The sequence below is a fragment of the Lemur catta genome, chromosome 10 (assembly GCF_020740605.2).
Source record: "Lemur catta isolate mLemCat1 chromosome 10, mLemCat1.pri, whole genome shotgun sequence".
Classification (NCBI taxonomy): domain Eukaryota; kingdom Metazoa; phylum Chordata; class Mammalia; order Primates; family Lemuridae; genus Lemur; species Lemur catta.
Window position 1 is genome coordinate 2,424,756 of NC_059137.1, and position 19,157 is coordinate 2,443,912.

The 19,157-nt window shown below is 64.5% G+C and overlaps 1 protein-coding gene and 1 long non-coding RNA gene across 2 annotated transcripts; one reads left to right on the forward strand and one right to left on the reverse strand.

Annotated features, from left to right (window-relative positions):
• Positions 1-587: 587 nt before the first annotated feature.
• On the forward strand, positions 588-17,322 carry DBH (dopamine beta-hydroxylase). The gene is made up of 12 exons (XM_045562734.1): positions 588-935; positions 3,267-3,413; positions 3,853-4,110; positions 5,036-5,212; positions 5,778-5,880; positions 8,722-8,888; positions 11,136-11,279; positions 11,468-11,506; positions 12,033-12,092; positions 15,534-15,661; positions 16,026-16,185; positions 17,099-17,322. The coding sequence occupies exons 1-12, from the start codon at positions 588-590 to the stop codon at positions 17,228-17,230; spliced, it is 1,863 nt and encodes a 620-aa protein (XP_045418690.1). The 3' UTR covers positions 17,231-17,322.
• LOC123646087 lies at positions 10,764-15,069 on the reverse strand. The gene is made up of 3 exons (XR_006737788.1): positions 12,063-15,069; positions 11,546-11,672; positions 10,764-11,186 (listed from the first exon to the last, which is right to left on the reverse strand). It is a non-coding gene; the product is annotated as an uncharacterized LOC123646087 (long non-coding RNA).
• Positions 17,323-19,157: the final 1,835 nt, after the last annotated feature.

Sequence of the window (19,157 nt, forward strand, 5' to 3'; positions counted from 1 at the left end):
CACAGAGAAGAGACAGCAGTGGAGCAGCAGCCGCGGGGAGGGCATCTAACCACAGGGACTATTTGGAGATTGTCTGTTATTTGGGGTTGGAATCGGCCGCCCTCTAGTATCGTGGACACGGCAGGGCTCGCTGGGCCAGGCCCGCAGCAGCGAGGGGCCCATCACTCACTGGCCACCTGGGGGCCCTTCGAGCCTCACCAGCTCATCCCTGGGTGGGGCGGCTCGGGCCCATCCTGTCGGGGACTGGGCCAGGCCAACTGTGAGGTGGCCGCGGGCCCGGCTGGGGGGCGTCTGCAAGGCCTGCCGGCTGCAGGGGAGACCTGCTCCTGGGACAGCTCCTCGGAGACGGGTCCGAGAGGACGGAAGGAGCCTGTCTGCTCCAGCTCCCGCTGACAGTGTCCATGTGTCATTAGTGCCAATTAGGGGAGGCGGAAGGCAGAGTGCTGGCCTGGGGCACCGGGGGCGGGAGGGCCGGCGGGACAATTGAATTGCCCACCAGACAAATGCGATTACCGGTGCAGCCTGGGCCCACCCCGTGGGGGGCCAGGGCATAAATGGCCAGGCGAGGCCGGCGAGCTCACCCCGCCATGCAGGCCCCCAGCCTCCCGTGTCGCTGGGCCAGCCTGCCCAGCCCCAGCGCGCGCGAGGCGGCCTCCATGTACGGCACGGCGGTGGCCGTCTTCCTGGTCATCCTGGTGGCTGCGCTGCAGGGCTCCGCGCCCCCCGAGAGCCCCTTCCCCTACCGCATCCCCCTGGACCCCGAGGGGGCCCTGGAGCTCTCGTGGAACGTCAGCTACAGCCAGGAGGCCGTCCACTTCCAGCTCCTGGCGCGGCGGCTCAGGGCCGGGCTCCTGTTCGGGATGTCGGACCGCGGGGAGCTGAAGAATGCCGACCTCGTCGTGCTCTGGACCGACGGTGACAGCGCCTATTTTGCGGTGAGCCTCCCTCCCCGCCAGCCCTCCCGACCTCGGCCCCAGCGCCCCCGGGCCTTCTCTCCACACCCCCTATCCCAGCAGAGGGAGTGTTTCTACCGCCTCCCGCGGTTTGCCTTACTGCAATCCGGGCCAGGTCTGTGTCCCAAGCTCGGGTGTCATGGGGACGCCAGTCTGAGGACAAAAAGGGAGATGGACGCTTTCCATGGTCCACGACGGCACAAGCTAACAGCACGCCCGATGGTGGGACAGCCCCCGGGCACTCACACAACACTTAGGCCCCCGGAACCCCACAGCTCACCCCTGTGAGGGCACAGCTCACCCCGCGGCCCCCACGCTCACAAACCACGCCCCACGCTGCTCCCCAGCGCACACACGCCACAGACATGGGCCGGGGGTGGCACGTGGCCAAGCACAGCACGCAGCTGTGCAGCCCGGGCAGACCTACTGCGCTCGCACACGCGGGTGAGCTCAGCGCTGGAGCTGAGCGGAACGGTCGGGTGGCTCTGCACACCCTCCTCCAACACCGCCGTCCCCTCCTGTCCCAGGGGTGGGGAAAGGGCAACATCTCCCTTCAGACGGGAGAGGGCGTTGGGCCCCCCACAAGCTGCAGGGAGTCCCCAGAGGAGGGAGGGCCCTTGCCCACCGTCCTCCCCAGGTGGGCCTGGCCAGCAGGGCCTTGCAGGGATGAAGCGCGACTCCCCCCACGAAAACAGACACAGGCAGCTGCGACGTCCCCTAAGTCAGGCGGCCTCTCTTCCTCTGCGGAAGGGGCTTTGCTGCCACAAGGACTGACAGTGAGTCCCGGCCGAGCAGTGGCTGCCGGCCCCGCCTCTGTCGCACGTCTAGACGTGGGGACAACCCATCCACCTTTCTGGGTTGCGGTGAGTGCGCAAGGAAGGGCCCACGGTGCTGACCGCTCCGGGGCTGAGTGGTCCCGCCAGTCCCACAGCTCGGCCCTGCCCACTTCCAGGCCAGGCCGTGAGGCTGGGCCAGCCGGCAGGACGGGGCGGCACAGCCTGGGCAGGGCCCTGCTCGGGCCCCGGGGCTGTCCTGCCTCCCGCGCCGGAGGACACTCAGTGACCCAGGGGGTCCCCACAGAGAAAGACCCGGACGCCCCGGTTCTGAGCCGCCAGCAGTGGGGGCAGCAGCCGAGCCCCGTTGCTCACACCAGGGTCATTTGTGAGCCCGGCTCCGAGGGGCACTTGCTCCTCTCAGGGCTGCTCCCCCCCTCTGCCTGCCTGCTGGCGTCCACTGGCTGCTTCCAGGGAAGCAAGCTGGGGTGGCTTCAGCCTTCGCACTGGCGAGATTAATTTGCACAACAAATCCCTGTGAAAGCAAATATCAGACTTGTGGTTGCTCCTTTAGCAATGCGTGCAACTGATGCATTCTGGGCTCGGCTGAAACGTCACACGCGAACTCTCTGCCTCTGTCTAAGGCTGCTCCCTCCGCAATCAGCCACGTCCCTGGCAGGAGCCGCACCGTGTTGCTTCTCTCGAGGGAAAAGTTTGCAAAATCTCTCGCAGATTTGTATTTTGTCAAGGAAATGAAGAAAACATGTCCTAGCCGTGGATATAGGATTAAACAGAAATAACCGAAAGTCCTCACGGCCGAGGGCCCGCGGTGTCCCGAGAGGGGAGCAGGGCTGCTTGCTGGCGAAGGCTCTCTGCTTCCCCAGCCCGCCCAGAGCCCGCTGTGTCCCTGCGCCCTGGCGCCTGTCCAGGGGAGCAGTGGGGCTGGGGTTCCAGATCCCGGGACACACCCTGGGGAAACACAGCAGGGCCGTTTCCTCCCCAGGCCTCAGTTTACCTTCTGCGACAAGGCTAGGACCAGGGTGAGCGGCGAGGTGCTGGGTGCAGCATGCCATGTTTGCAGGGGCTCACTCTCAGGCCCGTGCACTGTGCCACCTTAGATACCGTGCCCTGGTTTCTCTTGTCCCCCGTCCTCATCCGTCCTGTCTCCCTTTCCTGAGGAGCCGTCACAACCCCTCCCTGTTGGCAAACGGCGGCAGGGCTGGTCTGAGGCCACCCTGGCGAGGCCTAGGAAGCCTCAGGCACCTTCTTAGCAACACAGATTCCTGTGTCCCATCCCGCCTGAGACCTGGCAGGCATCTGAGGGCCGGGCTCATGGCTGCAGAGGGAGTGAGTGCCCTTGGGGTTGGGCTCTGCTGCCACCAGGCAGAAATGGACTTAAGAAGTGTGAGTGGGCCCCCAACCCAGGCAGGACCCCAGATCCACAGGGCGTGAGCCCGGCGGCCCCCCAGCCCACTGGCGACACACAGGGAGCTCGGCCAGGTCAGAGCTGCAGGTCAGTGCCCAGCACCTGTCTCTGCAGGACGCCTGGAGTGACCGGAAGGGGCAGGTCCACCTGGATGCCCAGCAGGACTACCAGCTGCTGCAGGCACAGAGGACCCCGGAAGGCCTGTCCCTGCTCTTTAAGAGGCCCTTTGCCACCTGTGACCCCAAGGATTACCTCATTGAGGTAGGTGGTGGCCTTGAGTGCCTAGGACAGCGTGGGCTGCGTGGATCACGCTTACTTCCTGGGCCAGTGTCAGGCTGTGACCCTTTCCTGCCCGTGAGAAGTCTGGGGCCTGGGCCTGGGCCAGTGACAACAGAGAGAAAGCCAGGGGGTCACCCAGAGGCAGCTGGCCAAGGTCGAGGCAGCTCAGGAAGGACCAGCTCTGCTGTCAGCCCCCGAGCCTGGGAGCAAGCAGCTCCTCGCTGACGCGTAGCACTTAGCGAGACAAAGCGCGGCCGACACGCGGTGCAAGTGGGATCCCGGCAGGGGCCACGTTGAGCCTCCAGGGTCCCCTCCCTCACAGAGGCCAGAGCGAGGGGTGTCACCTGGCTGGTGTGGGCGGGCAGGGACACGGCGTACACAGAGTCGCCAAGGAGCCCGGCTTGCCGTGTCTCTGCCTCAGGACGGCACGGTGCACCTGGTGTACGGGATCCTGGCGGAGCCGTTCCGGTCGCTGGAGGCCATCAACACCTCGGGCCTGCAGACGGGGCTGCAGAGGGTGCAGCTCCTGAAGCCCGACATCCCCACCCCGCCAGTGCCCTCGGACACCCGCACCATGGAGATCCGCGCCCCCGACGTCCTGATCCCCGACCAGGAGACCACATACTGGTGCTACATCACCGAGCTGCCCAAGGACTTCTCCCGGCACCACATTGTCATGGTACGCGGCGGGTCCGGGGCCCAAGTCCTCGCCCCAGCTCTGCCTCTCACCCGGGGCCTCAGTTGTCCCCGACCCCAGGGAGCTGTCCGTGGTCCTAGTTGGACCTTCAGCCTGAAGTCCTGCAGGATTAGCAAGTGTCCTCTGGCCCCTGCCACCCTGTGCACCCTCAAAGGGCCTCTGAGCCCCCCGCTTCCCTGCCTGAACCAAGCCACCAAGATCTTGGTTTCTGCACCTTCCCTGGGGACTGGAACTGCTGTCTGTCTGTCTGTCTGTCAGGCCACGTCCCCCTCCACGAAAAAGCAGCTCAACTCAGAACTCCGCTGCTCTAAAACACCCCCCGGAGCTGTAACAGTGATGACAATAGCTGCTCAGTGTCCACTGTCTGCCCGGCCCTGGGGAAGGGCGAGGTGGTTGCCCACTTCGGCACAACAGTGCCCAGCACCAGGCATTGTCCTTGTCTCCACAGAGGAAGTGCAGCCCAGAGAGGTTGTGTGAGTAGCCAAAGTCACACAGCAGGGAGTGTGCTGGCCTTGGGGTTGTGCCTGGGGTGCAGGCTCTAACCTCAGGACCACCCTGCCTTCTGACGGAGCTGCAGGCAGCTGGCATACTTGCCCGGCCGTTGCCCCAGACAAGCGAGGACTGCTGTCCCCACTGCATCAGGCAATGTCCCATCTGGACCCTCGTGTCCTTCGTTCTGGGGCTTCTACACGCCTCTGGCGGATTCTGCCTGGTTCCAGGTGGTGACTCCACCCTCCAAGCCCTGAGCCCCGGAAGTGCCCTGGAAATTGCCTCGCCCATCCCTCCCATTTTGCAGATGGGAAAACAGAGGCCCACGGAGGGGAGGAGCTGGACAGAGTCCAGGCAGCAGTGGGGGGCGGGGCTGGGGGTCCGGTCGCCACACTCAGTGGGCCGCCTCCCGCTGCAGTACGAGTCCGTCATCACCGCGGGCAACGAGGCCCTGGTGCACCACATGGAGGTCTTCCAGTGCGCCGCCGAGTTCGACAGCTTCCCCCACTTCAGCGGACCCTGCGACTCCAAGATGAAGCCCGAACGCCTCAACTACTGCCGCCACGTGCTGGCCGCCTGGGCCCTGGGCGCCAAGGTGCGTCCCCGAGACCCCGCAGGTCTCCCAGGCCTCCTCTCGTGTCTCTGGGGCCTGGGCCCCCCACACCTCTGGTTTCCAGCTTCACCATCCGAGAGGCCCCGGCCAGGGCCCCGCATCCTCCGCGATGCTTGAAATCCCCCCAATCCCTCGGGCCGCCTCCCAGCCTCTGTGACTTTGCTACAAACCCAAATGCCCATGAGCTGACGCACCTCCCGGTCCTGACTGTGTTTCCCACTGGAACTGGAGGGTTTTGTGCACAGGGTGGTCCCAGGGCTGGCTGGGGGTGCGGCCCGTTGTGGGGGCCTCCATGGGCCTCATCTGGGAGGGTCTCATCAGCCCCCTTCCACTGGTCCAGAGAAGGGGGCTAGGGGGAATTGGGGGTGAGGCTCCGCCCAGTGTGTTGGGGGTGGTGACGGCTGCCCCTCGTAGGAGGGGGTCACTCCCATCCCGCGGCCCCTCCACCCCACCCACAGCTGGGCCCCCACAGCTGGGCAGGTTTGCTCCCAGCCCTGTCTGGAGCTCTCATGACACACGGACCCTCTGACACCCCTTCCGCCAACAGGCATTTTACTACCCTGAAGAAGCCGGCGTCGCTTTTGGGGGCCCTGGGTCCTCCAGATTTCTCCGCCTGGAAGTTCACTACCACAACCCGCTGCAGATAAAAGGTAGGTGCTCTGCCGCCCTCCCTCGGAAGCCCCAGGGCTCTGCTGTGTGGGGGCTGGGAGGAAATGTCGCCTGGGGTCCGCTCAGTGCAGACCCCACTGCTCACAGTCTGAGGCTCCTGGATGGCCCGGCCAGCAGTGGCCCTGCGGCCCCTCCTTCACTCCCCACTTCCTGACTGCGGTGGGCTCCCAGGGCAGGGCCTTGTGGGTCCCTCTCTGGCTCCCCAGCGGCGGTGGAGGGCAGCCTCACACCCCCCTCCCGTCCTCCCTGCCCGGTCAGCCCATCGACACGGTGCTGACCCAGGGACCACCCACCTGGGAGTGGCCAGGTGGAGGTTTCTTGCAAACCCATTCTGCAGTTGAGGAACTGAGGCCCAGAGGTGAAGGGACATTGCCAGCAGGCAGGGATTCGAGCTCCAGCTCTTTCTGTCTCCACGGCCTCGGTCACGAGGCCTTGGGAGGGCTGAGCCCGCACTTGACCCTGGCTGCCACACTGCCTCTCCCGACCGGGACCCCTCAGTTGTCGGATCAGTCTGAGTTGACACCCCGCCCCGCGCCAGCACCAGCCAGAGCAGGAGGCCGGCCCTAGGGCACTACCCACAGGCCCAGGCCAGTGGCGAGAGGTGCCCGGCTGGAGCAGAGCCCGGGTGCCCCCGGCAGTCTAACATCTGCGAGGCTGCTCAGATCCCTGATTTCTCCTCTCTAATGGGGTGACCTGCCAGCACCCACGTGCTATGGCTCTGCCCTCCCCAGACCAGGCTGGGCCAGCACAGGGCACCTGGTGCCACGGTAGGATGGCAGGGTACAGCGTAGGGATGGGAGGGGAGCTGGGGGCAGACAGCAGTGGCTGCTGGATCGCCCCGTGCCTGATGGTGGAACAGGCAGAGTTGGTCTTTAGGATGGCAATACCAGTTGATACCGAGTCAGAAACTCCCTGTAGCACCAGCATCTTCCCCCACGTATAGTTTCTCTGTTTTCCGGTGACTTATTTTCATTAGTGCAAGCGAGGAGCAGATAGCCTGACAGATACGAGCTTCGGCTCCAGGCTGGGTCCTAGCCTGTGCCCCACCGGCTTGGTGGCCCTGCTGGGTGACCTGAACCCCGTGCCCATCCTCTCACCGCCCATAGCTGCAGCGCAGCTGGGAGAAGCTCACGCACGCAACACCCCCAACTCGGAGTGGGCACGGGGCTCTGCTCAGCTAATGTCACGGGCAGTTTTTTCCAGGTGGCATAAGTAATGCTTCTGCCACCGCTGGCGTTATCTACACTGCGCACAGAGACAGGCATAAGTCAGCGTGGGCCCTAGCATGATACAGGATTTATTGCTCATTTAAAACCTGAAAGCAAATGGATTTTTGAAAACTCCTTAAGCATCAGTGAAGTCTGTCTCCTTCTGATTATCTGGCTGTATTTATGGATCCTTTGCCAAATGCAAAGACATTCTTGTCACTTCACAAATCCTGAGATGGGCTGCTTTTCTATAAATATCAAAATCCCACCATTACTTCATTATTTAATCCCCATCTGAATTCTAACCAACTGCAGCACCGTTTATTATTATCTCTGATGTCATCGGCCCAGAGACAGGGAGCCGTGCGCGTCTGGACGCTGTGGGCGTGTGGGGTGTGGGAGGCGCAGGCAAGAGGAGGCGCCCGAGCTGAAGCCCTTGCCACGTCCACACTCCCTGCCGCCTGGCGCCTTCCCCACAGTGGCCCGGGGTGCAGAGTCCCCTGACCACTATCCACCTCTGATGCGCATACAGGGCTTGGGGCCGGGGCCAGGCCTTTAACCCCGCCATGGGCTCAGCCTGGTCCCTGAGCCTCGAGCTGGCAGGTCACTGGAGGTGGCAGTTCAGGAGGGGGGGACGCATGCTTGTGGGGACTCCCAGCGGGTGCCAGTGTCCCTGGGCCTCTGTCCGTCAGCTCTGGGCGACGCGGGGAGGCCTGCCCAGGGAGCTGCAGAGACGCTCCAAATGGCAAACTGCAAGGACTGGCGGGTGTGGCCAAGCCTCAGGCAGGGACAAGCTCAGTCTCCGTGACTGGAGGAAGCGCGAAGTTTCCTTTGGAAGAGGCCCTTGACTGTGAGCTGAGGTCCAGAGAGGGACAGGGAGTCCCCGTGGACCAAGCGGGACCCGGACTGTGCACGAGCCAGGGCACAGATCTTTCGTGCTGGCCCCGCGCCTGGGGCCACGTTGCTGCTCAGCTTCTCCTGAGATGTGGGCTCTGCGGGCGGCTCCCGGGTCTGCCCGGTCCCGCAGGACCCAGCAGCCAAAGCAGCAAAGGGAGGCTGTGCTTTCCTGTCACCCTCAGCACGGAGATGCGCTGGCACTTGGCCGTCTCTGACGTGAGTCCGGCTGTGCGAGTGGGGGCAGACGGGCGCCCCGACCTGCTTCGCCCCGACCACGCCCTGCGGGTTCCCACCCTGCAGCTCAGGTTCCTCTGAGCGTGGAGGAAGGACACCACGGCCCCTGCCAGCAGCCGGGCGCAGGCCCAGGCTGTTCACCAGCCTCCCGAGCCCACCGCGGGCATCTCACCTGGTTCCACGGCGTCCTAGGTCCCCGGCTGTCTCGGGCCGATCCACAGCGCTCAGCTGGTTTTCGTAGAAAGAACAGCTCTTTCTTCCCAGCGGGCATCGCGTGGCCGGTGTTGATTGATTCTCGCAGCTGCCTGGCGCCCACAGGTGTGGGCACAAAGGCGGCGGCTCTCGGAACCCCGGCAGGTGGGAGCAGGTGGGGGTGACCGGCTCCGCCTCCTGGCCGAGGGCGGCTGGGGTCTTGGGGCTCTCAGCAGGGGGGCTGAGAAGGCCTCCAGCCTCGCCCACCTCCATCCCCGCCTCTTCTCCCAGACCGGCGCGACTCCTCGGGCATCCGCCTGTACTACACGGCCACGCTGCGGCGCTTCGACGCGGGCATCATGGAGCTGGGGCTGGTGTACACGCCCGTGATGGCCGTGCCCCCGCGGGAGAGCGCCTTCGTCCTCACCGGCTACTGCACGGACAAGTGCACCCAGCTGGTGAGTGGCCCCGCCCCCCCCGCGTGCGCATGCGCGCGAGCGCCCTGCCCACGAGGCTGCTTGTGCCTCTCGCCCCACCCAGCGCCAGCCACGCCCCGGGCCGGCTTCTGCGCCTGCGTCTCCAAGTCCGCCTTCGCCGCGTAAGTGACAGACGCAGGCCCCGCAGCTGGAGGGAAGGTCCCGGAACCACCTGGCCTCACCCTGAGCCATCTACTCACTGGCTCTTTGTGTCCTTCCAGACTTTTCTCCTAGATGTTTCTCCCTGTCCTCACGGGTGATGAGGACAGGTGTTTTTTCTTTTTTGAAAAATCCATATTGAACAGTTTGCAAATTATTCAACAAATGGAATCATCTGTCCTGTGATTTGCCTTTTCACTGCTGCGTAGTGCTCCGCAGCCCGGGGCTCTGCACTGTGTCCTTGACCACGGGGTGCCGTGGCGCGAAGTCTCAGGGGCACCGTCCTCGGGCCGCGCACAAGGTGGCGGCGTAGATTGGTGGGTGGACTCCAGCACCAACGGGGGCCCTGGTTCTGGAGGAGCCGGACGTGACTCCCAAAGCCTGTTCCTCCGTGCCGGGCCTGCCCCATCTGGATCCCAGCCTGTGCACACCTGTTCCCTACCGGCCGCTGTCCAGCAGTGGTCAACGGTTCACAGAGGGAAAGAAGGTGCCGGAGCCCTTGTGCAGGCACCATGCTGATTTCTAGAGGTGAAATTGCTGCTCAAGGACGTGAACTTTCCTGGAATAAACCTTGCAAAACACCCTCCAGAAAGCCCGGTCCATGGCACGTGACGCGAGAGGTGCCCGGTTCCCCACACGCTCACTGACCCATCGGCTTGTCAGTGGGTAGAGTTTTCCCAGGCGTTCGGGAGAAAGACGTTCCGCCGTCATTCAGCTTGAATTTTCTATTTGTGGAGTTTGGGGATTTTTTCCTCTGCCTCTTGGCCGCAGGTTCTGTTCTGTAAATGTCTGTTCCTTTCTTCGCTCCGTTTCCCAGCGGGCTGTTTTCTCTCTTTCTGTACGATGGCTGTTATTTCACAGTCCGTCGTGTGCGTTGCAGTACTTTCTCCTGCACTGGACTGTCCCTTCTCGCGGTGGCCTGCCAGGTAAGCGCTGTCTGCCCACGTCGCAGATGAGGAAACTGAGGCTTGCCGCGGCCCCAGGCCAGCAGGCACAGAGCCAGGGTTCAACACAGGTCTGACTTTGAAAGCCGCGCTCACGACAGCAGATGCTTTGTGAGGAGGCTTACAGTGGACTTTCCCCGCAGTGGGTCGGTCCGCTGGGATTTGTTCTGCAAGTGGGTGAGCCCAGAGCTCCCAGCCCTCCTAGGGTTGGGCCGGCGAGGTTCCCGGACGCTGGGGAGAGACGGTGCCGTGGGCCGGCAGTGCACACATCCAGCAGCTCCTTTCGTCTGAGACCGGGATGAGAAATCTTACCCCACACTCTGCGGCCGACGCTCTCTCACGCTCCCCAAGGCCCTCCGTGGTGAAATGTTTGGCCGTGTCTAAGCTCCGTGGCCAGGGCCCGCAGGGAAGGGCCCAGCAGCTATCACTGCCCGTCGCAGGGACACAGTGGCCGTGGGAACAGCTCTTGTGCCTCCGAGCGCAGACCTGCCCTCCGTCGCCGGCGTCCTCGAGTGCTTTACACGCAAAATGCGTGTCTTGTCTCTTCTGCAGCAGGCAGGAGGGGCACAGGGTCTGCAGTCAGAGGCACAGGCAGATGTCCTGGTCAGAACAGTCAAAAAATGCAGCTGAAGACACTGGAATGTTCTCTGAAATGATGGAGAAAATATTAACGACGCTGATATCTCGAGGGGTCAGTAAGTCCACAGGGAACCAGGCGCCGTCTTGTACTGCGTGTGGAAGGAAGCCACGGAACTGGAATTGTGCAAGATTTATTCGAAGGAAAAAGAAAAGAATATTGTTTTGGCCCCAGAAGAGCTTATTCCTCCCTGCACTGCCAGGCACCCGCATCTCCGGGCCAGCGGTCGGCCTCTGGGGGCCACAGCGCCATCGCAAGGCCCAGGCCCCCGTGCGGGCTTGCCTCGGAGGCCTGCTGGCTGAGTGGGGGTGAACCGACCTGCCTCTCGGGGCTCAAGAGGGGCTCAAAGGACCACGGGGGTTCGTCTGCTTCTGAGCGTGCCTGGGGGGCCCCGGCAGGTGCTGCCTCGCTCTGCAGGAGCCACTCTCTGCCGGGCTTTCTGACGGGCGCCGGGGGCTGGGTCCTGACGCTGCGGCTCCTGCCCTGCAGGCTTTGCCCCCCTCGGGGATCCACATCTTCGCCTCTCAGCTGCACACGCACCTAGCGGGGACAAAGGTGGTCACGGTGCTCGCCCGGGACGGCCGAGAGAGGGAGATTGTGAACAGGGACAATCACTACAGCCCTCACTTCCAGGTAGGAGCCCCCTGCCCAGTGCACTTGACCTTCTTGCTCTGGTCTAATCCCCTCCCGGCCAACCAGGAACAGACACCCCAGATCGGAGCCTGTCCCCTGGGAGGGCGCAGAGCGGACGGGGGGCTGGGTCGGGCCTGCGCTCCCTGAAATCTCTTCTTCCCTCCCCATCCCGGCTCTGCCCACCCCAGGAGATCCGCATGTTGAAGAAGGTCGTGTCCGTCCACCAGGTGAGTGCCCAGGTGGGACAGGGAGGCCACTTCACTCACTGCCACCAGCTGGGAGCCAGGAGGGTCTGATGCTGCCTCCCAGGCAGGCTCATGCGGGAGTTCCCAAGGGACACCAGACGGGAAGGAACCAGATGGCATGGCGGTGACCTGCGTCCTCCAGCCTGACCTGCTGAACCACAGATGCTGAGCATTTGGAGAGAGAAGCCCTCAATCATACAGAAGGGAAAACCCGGGCCAGGCCCACCCTTGAGCTGTGACACGACCAACCAGCCCACACAGCCACCGGCCTGGGCCCTGTCCGTGGCCTGTGTCCTAACGGGCTGGCACCCAGTGGGTCACAGGAGCAGATGGGTAATGGCTCCCTGGGACACCCAGATTGTGACCCTCGTGTTGGGGGCCAGGGGCCACCGCTGGGTTCCTCGTAGCGGCTGACACTAGCAGGCGCTGTGGCACGCAGTGGCGAGGTCCCGTGGGCTGTCAGCACCAGGTGGCAGATGCTGATGGGGTCTGTGGGCTCCTTCCCCAGGGAGACGTGCTCATCACTTCCTGCACGTACAACACGCAAGACCGGGAGCACGTCACCGTGGTGAGTCACCGCCCTCTCCCTGGCCCCAGGGCTGCGCTTGGCCTGGGGCAGCTGAGGGAGGATTCTAACACTCCCTCGGGGACCGCAGTGTCAGCGTGGCTGGGAGCCTGTGAGAGATGTGACATCTTGGGCTCCACTGAGACCTGTTGAGTCAGAGGGGTGGGTGGCGATACCGCAGTCTGTGCTTGCACAGGGCCCCAGGTGACGCCTGTTCCAATTCGAGAGCCAGAGCTCCAGCAGGCCTTTCTCAGCTCCGGTGCTCCGCCTCCCCGGCCCGCGAGGGAGGGGCCCTGGGAGGAGAGGTCGCCAGTGCCCCAGGCGCTCAGGGCCAGGGAGACAGGGCTGCATGCAACACCTGCAAAGGTGACGGCAAAACTGACAAAACCCAAACACCAGGTCAGGAGCTGCAGCAGAGCAGGGGCACCTGGCCAGGGAACTGGCTGCCATGTGGGTGCAGAGCAGGTGCAGGGGCGCGGGGTGGGGGAGGACATTCTCCAGGGGGAGGGGAGCTCCGGGAAGGTGGAGAGGTGGCGGGGTGGGGACGCCCAGCCCACAGGCGGCTGGCGGGGCTCGTCCTGGCTGGACGGGGACAGTCCCAGGAGGAGGCTCTGGACCTGCAGTGGGGCTCTGCTGCTCGCTCGGGCGCAGGCGGCCCCAGCAGACAGGTGGCCAGGTGAGGTGTCACCTAAGCCAGCTGCTCGCTGTGCCAGCAGGTCCCTGCCAGGTGTGGCGCTAATCCCTGTAGCTCCAGCAGTTCTCCTGTGCATTGTGAGGTTCAGAGTGGGTCAGCCCCCGGCCCCGAGACCCCTGCCCTGCCACGGCACGGTCCTCATGTCTTATTCCGTGGACCCAGCTGCAGGGTGTCGAGCTCTGGCCGTCAGCCGCACTCACCTCTCTCGGCGGCTCCACTGAGATACGATCCACGAACGATCCACGTACTCAGAGTGTGGCTCAGTGGCCTTTAGTGTGTTCACGGACACATGTGACCATCAGCATAGTCAGTGTTAGAGCAATTTCATCCCCCAAAAGGAAACCCCGCACCCACTGAGCAGTCCCCATCCCCTGTCCTCGGCCCGCCCCCCGGAAGCCGCTGATCTACTTTCCATCTCTAGGGATTTCTGGACATGTCGTAGACACGGAATCAGACACTGTGTGGCCTGTGTCTGGCCTCGCTCAGGCAGCACAGTGCCGTCCGGTTCCTGCACGCGGTAGCCGGGTGGCGCCGCCTTCCTTGCTGTGCCGGATGGTGCCCCGCTGTGTGGGTGGACCTCGTGTTGCTTATCCAGCCATCCGCTGATGGACATTGCAGTTGTTGCCACCCCTCATTTACTAACAGTTTTCACGTCAGTCTCCAAAGTAGGAGTTTTTGTGTGTCTGTGCACAGCTGAGCTGTGAAGGCTCAGAGAAGGCAGGCACCTGCCCAAGGACACACAGCCGACAAAGGGCGGAGCTGGGATTTAACCCAGGGCTGTGGCCTGAAGAGGTCTAGCCACACCCACCCTGTCTCCCTCTGGATTTGGGTGGCAACTGCTCTGGGCCATGGTCACAAACGCAGGGGGCAAGAGAGTGTTGCCAGCCCTTCGTTCTGTGCGGAGGAGGGGCTCTGTCTCGCACAGCAGCAGCTGATGTGGCGTGTTCAGCACTGCTCTAGTAACATCCTAACCACGCTAAGCCTCACCCGGACCTCTGAGGCAGGTGCCACCAGCAGACTCAGTGAGCTCTGAAACCAAGAGCACACAGCTCCCAGGCAGCAGGTGCCAGACAGCCTGGCGCCCGAGCCCAGGTGCCAACCCCGACACGTGCTGTCAGCAGAGCGCTCTGTGCGATGTGGGAGCCGAGCTCTTGCAGGTGGCCCCACTCTGCAGGTGCAGCCGCCGGAGCCAGGGCGGGAGGGACCTGCTGGGCATCCAGTGAGCAAACCCTGACCGGAGGCCCCTGGCCACCCCTGCAGTGACGCTCCTGCCAGGGCCACGCTCCCTGCCCACGGCTTCACGAGGCTGAATTGATGCCTCCTCCCAGGACCTCCAGGGCTGGGGACGCTGCTGGCGTCTCAGACCCTTCGGCTGTTCTGGGGCTCCCCCTGCCCACGCCCTCCTCTGGGGTGGCCGCAGCACTGTGCCAAGCCCAAGCGGCCAAGCACTGAGTGGATCAAAGGCTCCGGCAGCTTCCCAGGCAGAGCCGAGCCTCTCACTCTCCACCCCTCCCTGCTGATCCGAGAGACAGGGGCCTTTGAAATTTGATTTTCTCCCCAAGGTAAAAGACAGGAGGAGGACAGGCGTGCTGGGGTTGGGACTCAGTTCCCCTTTGATGTCTGGGGCGGCAGAGGGGTGGGGAGGGAGGGAAGTCAGAGGAGGGTGACCCTCCTGACCTGACATGTGCAGGACGGTGACAAAGGCTGGGAGATGAGGAAGCAGGGCCAGGGAACTCTGTGCAGCAGGTGCGCTCCAGGGACCCATCCGAGCCTGGTCCCGTTGGAACTGCGCCTTCTCTGTCTCCCTGGGCGGGGGAAGCCGAGAGAGGCGCCCGCTGTGCTCCCCGCGGTCCTCTGCTCCGCTGTGAGGCAGTGAAGGCCCTTGTCCCCTGGAGCATCCACCAGCCACAGGCAACCCCCAGACCCACGCCCACAATGGCAGGTGCAGGGTTGCGCCAGGGCCTGCCCACGGGTCAGCCGCCCGCGTGCCAGCTCCCGCCAGCCCGGCCCCTCCGCCCTGCCGCAGCCTCTTCCTCCCAGCCAAGGTTCCGCGGGCACCAGCTGTGACAGCAGGGACCCAGCCAGGGGCTTCACGCTGGTGGTGGGGACTCGGAGAAGGCCTGCTCTTCCCCCCACGCTACGGCCAGGTTGTGGGGTTGCCTGGGAGGCTGGAGGCCATTGTCACAGCCTCTAGTCAGGGCCTCTTCCCTGGGACCCCCTGCTCCTTCCAGCACAGTTCCAGGAATGACGGGGAAGGGCCCCCCCGCCATTGTCGGCGGAAAAGAAGCCAAACTCTGTAAAATGACTGTAAAATCTGTCCTGAGCCACATGTATTCACACCGCCCTCAGCTCCAGGCCCTCACTGCAGGTGGAGGTCGGGAGGCCGCGTCCGCTCCTCCTGCACCACTGACTCTGCGGCCACCACGGGGCTTGCGTTTGTCCTGAGGCTCAGTTTCTGTGCCCAAAAATGGGCGCAGCAGTGCCCGTCTGCCTGCCCGCTTGCATTTTGCTTCAGGACATGATCGCCGCCCGCTAGTTCACTGGTCAGAGGCTTGTAGCCTCCCCCTCCCCCAGGGTGGGACCCACGTGGGCAGGGACGCGGTCCCCGTTCCTCCCGGGGCCCAGCACATGGCCGGCTCCGTGCGGTGCATGAACGGACGGATGCAGTGAGCAAGTGGAGGTGGGGAAAGCCGCTGGCCAGCAGCATCTGAGAGCGACAGGCCTGGTGACGGGTCCTCTCTGACGTGCAGGGGGGCTTTGGGATCCTGGAGGAGATGTGTGTCAACTACGTGCACTACTACCCCCGGACGGAGCTGGAGCTCTGCAAGAGCGCTGTGGATGCCGGCTTCCTGCAGAAGTACTTCCACCTCGTGAACAGGTGAAGCGCCCACTTGCCCTCCGTGCCCGGGACCCCGGCACAGACATCCCCGGCCCTGTCAGGCAGCGGGGTGCCCGGCAGGCGTCCGGGCTAAGTGCTGGTGCAGGGCGGGCTGGTGTGGCCGCAGCCCCCGGCCCCTGACCACCTGGCAGCGCCTGTGGCGGGTGAGCCAGGCAATGCCGTCCCTCGAGGGGATTCCTGCCGAGCCTGAGCGGCTGTCACCAAGCCGCCATGGTGACAGGAGACCCGAAGCCCCTGCTGGTGTGGGTGGGGGGAGGCAGGACCTTACCCATCCTGCGGAGGCGTCTGTGCCCTGTGGGGCTCCCTGCCTGTCCACCACGGCCCAGTTGCTCGTTCCCGCCAGGTTCAACAATGAGGACGTCTGCACCTGCCCTCAGGCTTCCGTCCCCGAGCAGTTTGCCTCTGTCCCCTGGAACTCCTTCAACCGAGACGTGCTGGAGGCCCTGTACGGCTTCGCGCCCATCTCCATGCACTGCAACAGGTCCTCGGCCGTCCGCTTCCAGGTACGCCCGCCGCGTGCGCCTGCCGCTGGGGGACGCTGAGGCCGCCCCGGACGCAGGCCTGGCCCCTGGGCACGTCCTCACCCCGTTTTGGTGCCTGTGGACGGGTCCCACAGCTGCCCAGGCCTCTGTGCCCAGATCTCCGAGGAGGAGCCCGCTGGGGCGCGGGGGACTCGCTCCAACCTGCCGGCAGGAGGCAATGACAGACAGGCGGCTGCACAGGGAGCGTGGCCGCCTCTCCTGGGCGTCTCTGCTTGGGATTAGTCTCCTCAGTGGTGTGAGCAGGACGCCAGCAACCTCCCCCAGAGCCTAAAAATAAAGCGCTGCGGGAGGGGAAGGTGAGGCCTGGGGCTGGAGCTGCCCCCCGGCTCCCCCTGCTCCACCCAGAGCCGCCGATTGGAGGCAGCTGGGCCGGCACTAAGGCCCATGCGGGGTTGCACGGAGCGCTGCAGCGTGGCCACCTGGGAAGACCTGTCCCGGAAGCGGAAGTGTTTGAGAGCTGGATTAACGGCCAAACCAAACACTCCCAGCGCGAGGAAGGGCTCGTGCTGGCGTGCCGGGCAGCGGCGTGGGGCGGGTGTCTGACGTGGTTGGAAACAGCATTCGATGTAGCCATGTCGGAGAGAAATGGCCTGTACCCTGGGGCTCCGACTGGCACGGTGGGGGATGATTAAACTGGGGTGGGCAGGGAGGGGAGAGGCCCGAATGGCCCCCCCCCCGGTTCCTAACTAGGTGGTGGCGTCCCCAGGGGAGGGGACACTTACTGAGATGGGGACCCTTGAGGAGCAGCTTGGGGGAGGAGGGCGAGTCCATGTGGGACAAGGCGAGTTTGAGGGTAAGAACCCAAAGGCTGCTGGGCGATGGCAATCTGACGCACTCTCCAGCCTCAGTTTCCCTCCTGGTCCCTTCCTCGCAGGGGGATTGGAACATGCAGCCTCTGCCCAGGATCGTCTCCACGCTGGAAGAGCCCACCCCGCAGTGCCCCGCCATCCGGGGCCCCAGCCCCGCCGGCCCCACCGTGGTCAGCATTGTTGGGGGCCAACGTTGAGGGTCCTGCTCCTGCCACCCCCGCTGCCCCGTGGGCTCACACCAGCTCTGTGCACCCCGCTCCGCCAAGTTCCCTGGGGAACAGCTCTGTGTGCCCAGGATGAGGGGCGGACCGACCCCTCCCTGAGGCCATGGTGCCTGCCAGCCCCCCCCACTCAGAGCCCCGCATGTCTGAGAGGCCCCAAAGCTCCCACGGCCGCCGGGACTAGCTGGACCACGGTCCCCCCCACCCCGTTGCTCACTGTCAGGATAACCCCCCGTGGTGGCCCAGGCTCCAGCGCAAAGCCTGGCCTCCCTTGCTGGGTGGGGCTGGTCCTCCTGGGACAGGAGCTGTGGGGGGCACAGGCTCGCCCCACATGGCCCCGCCCAGCCGGCTGGTCCTGGATGAGTTTTGCCGGTGCCGAGCCTGCTGGTGCCAGCGCTGCTAAGCGTCTCCCCGCGAGCGGCTCCTTTCGCAGTGGGCGGCTCCCCTGCCGACGGAGGCAGGACACGGCACTTAGCTAGTTAGAGACTCGCCTGTGGAAATTGCTCTGTTGCAGAGTAAATAGATATTTCCGCCCACCTAAAGGGAAGTCCTGACAACAGCTATCACCACTGCCACAGCCAGACGGGGTGATCCCGGCTCGGCTCCCGGGCACGGGCTCGGGAAATGGACCTGTCCTGCCCAGGCTGCGGCTCCTGGCGGGACAAGCGGGGCATAGACCTGGCTCTGGAACCGACCGCATTAAAAGCCTGGCTCTGCCACTTATGGAGCTGTGACTTATGTCATCTCACCTGCCTGACCTTCACTTTCCTCCTCTGTTAAATGGGCTGATGGGATGACAATGCACACACAGTGGCACCCAGGGGATGTGGAGACGCTGGCCGTCAGGGGTCGTTGCTCCGTGAGTGCCTTGTCCCGAGCCACCTCCCTGTGCCAGGTGGTGCCATGCGCTCTGCCCGCAGCACGGCTGACGCTACCCTCAGGCCGGTCTGGGTGGCTCTTCCCTCCCTGCCCTCTGGGCCGACTCCGGCTAGGGATGGTTTCTGGGGGGAGCGAGATTCCACTCCGTTGAGCCAGGTCAGCAAAACACACAAGCTCTAGGGAGAGGGAGATGGATGGGCCTGGGGTTCCCGCCCGCCCCCGACAGCAGCTACGCGGCTGCTTCTCCTCCCGTGGGCACTTCATCACAGACGGGAGCTGTCGGGCCAGACGCGTGCTGTAAATCACAGCTGCTCGTGGCCCATGAGTCACGGGGCGGAATCGCTGTGAGATGCCAGCGCGATGCAGCCTGGGCTCCAGCCCTCTGTCATCTTTACGACCTTGGTGACAGGTGGAGGTCTGTGGGGGATGGGCGGGGGAGCAGCCTCTGGCCTTGGTCCTCTGGCCCGAGAAGCCCTTCCCCTGACCCCGCTGACTGTAGCCAGAGAAGGGTCCTGGGCCGCCTGGAGCTCCAGGAGAGGGCAGGGGAGACCTGCGAGCTGGGGGCAAGGTGACCTCCTGCTCCCCGAACACCCAAGAGGCCTTGTGGCCGGCCAAGCTCATGGATGAGGGAAACCGAAATTCACAGAGGGGAAGAGCCTCGCCCAGGTCCTGAGAGATCAGTGACCAGGAATCCCACCCGGGGTTCAAGGGCCTCCCAGCGACAGCCCACCCCCCTGGCTCTCCCACGCAGCTGGTCATCCGCTTCCCCCAGTGGGCAGCCCGTGGGAGGACCCCAGAGACCATGCCCCACCCCCAGCTGCAGCAACGCCCACACCCCACTCTGGGTCAGCATGGGCCACCATACAGGTGGGAGCCATCCCCTGTGCACCCCAGCTCTGGGCCAGTCCAGCACACCTGTGAAGGCTGCTCTGTCTGCTCCCCTCGACAGGTGCAGAAACTGAGGCCTGGAGACCCAAAGTGAGGTGCCAGGGTCACCCAGAAGTGAGCCCAGGTCTGACGCCAG

Coding starts and splice junctions, on each gene's coding strand:
- DBH (XM_045562734.1), top strand. CDS start 588: ATGCAGGCCCCCAGCCTCCCGTGTCGCTGGGCCAGCCTGCCCAGCCCC. Junction 936..3,266: donor GTGACAGCGCCTATTTTGCG/GTGAGCCTCCCT, acceptor CTGTCTCTGCAG/GACGCCTGGAGTGACCGGAA. Junction 15,662..16,025: donor TACTTCCACCTCGTGAACAG/GTGAAGCGCCCA, acceptor CGTTCCCGCCAG/GTTCAACAATGAGGACGTCT.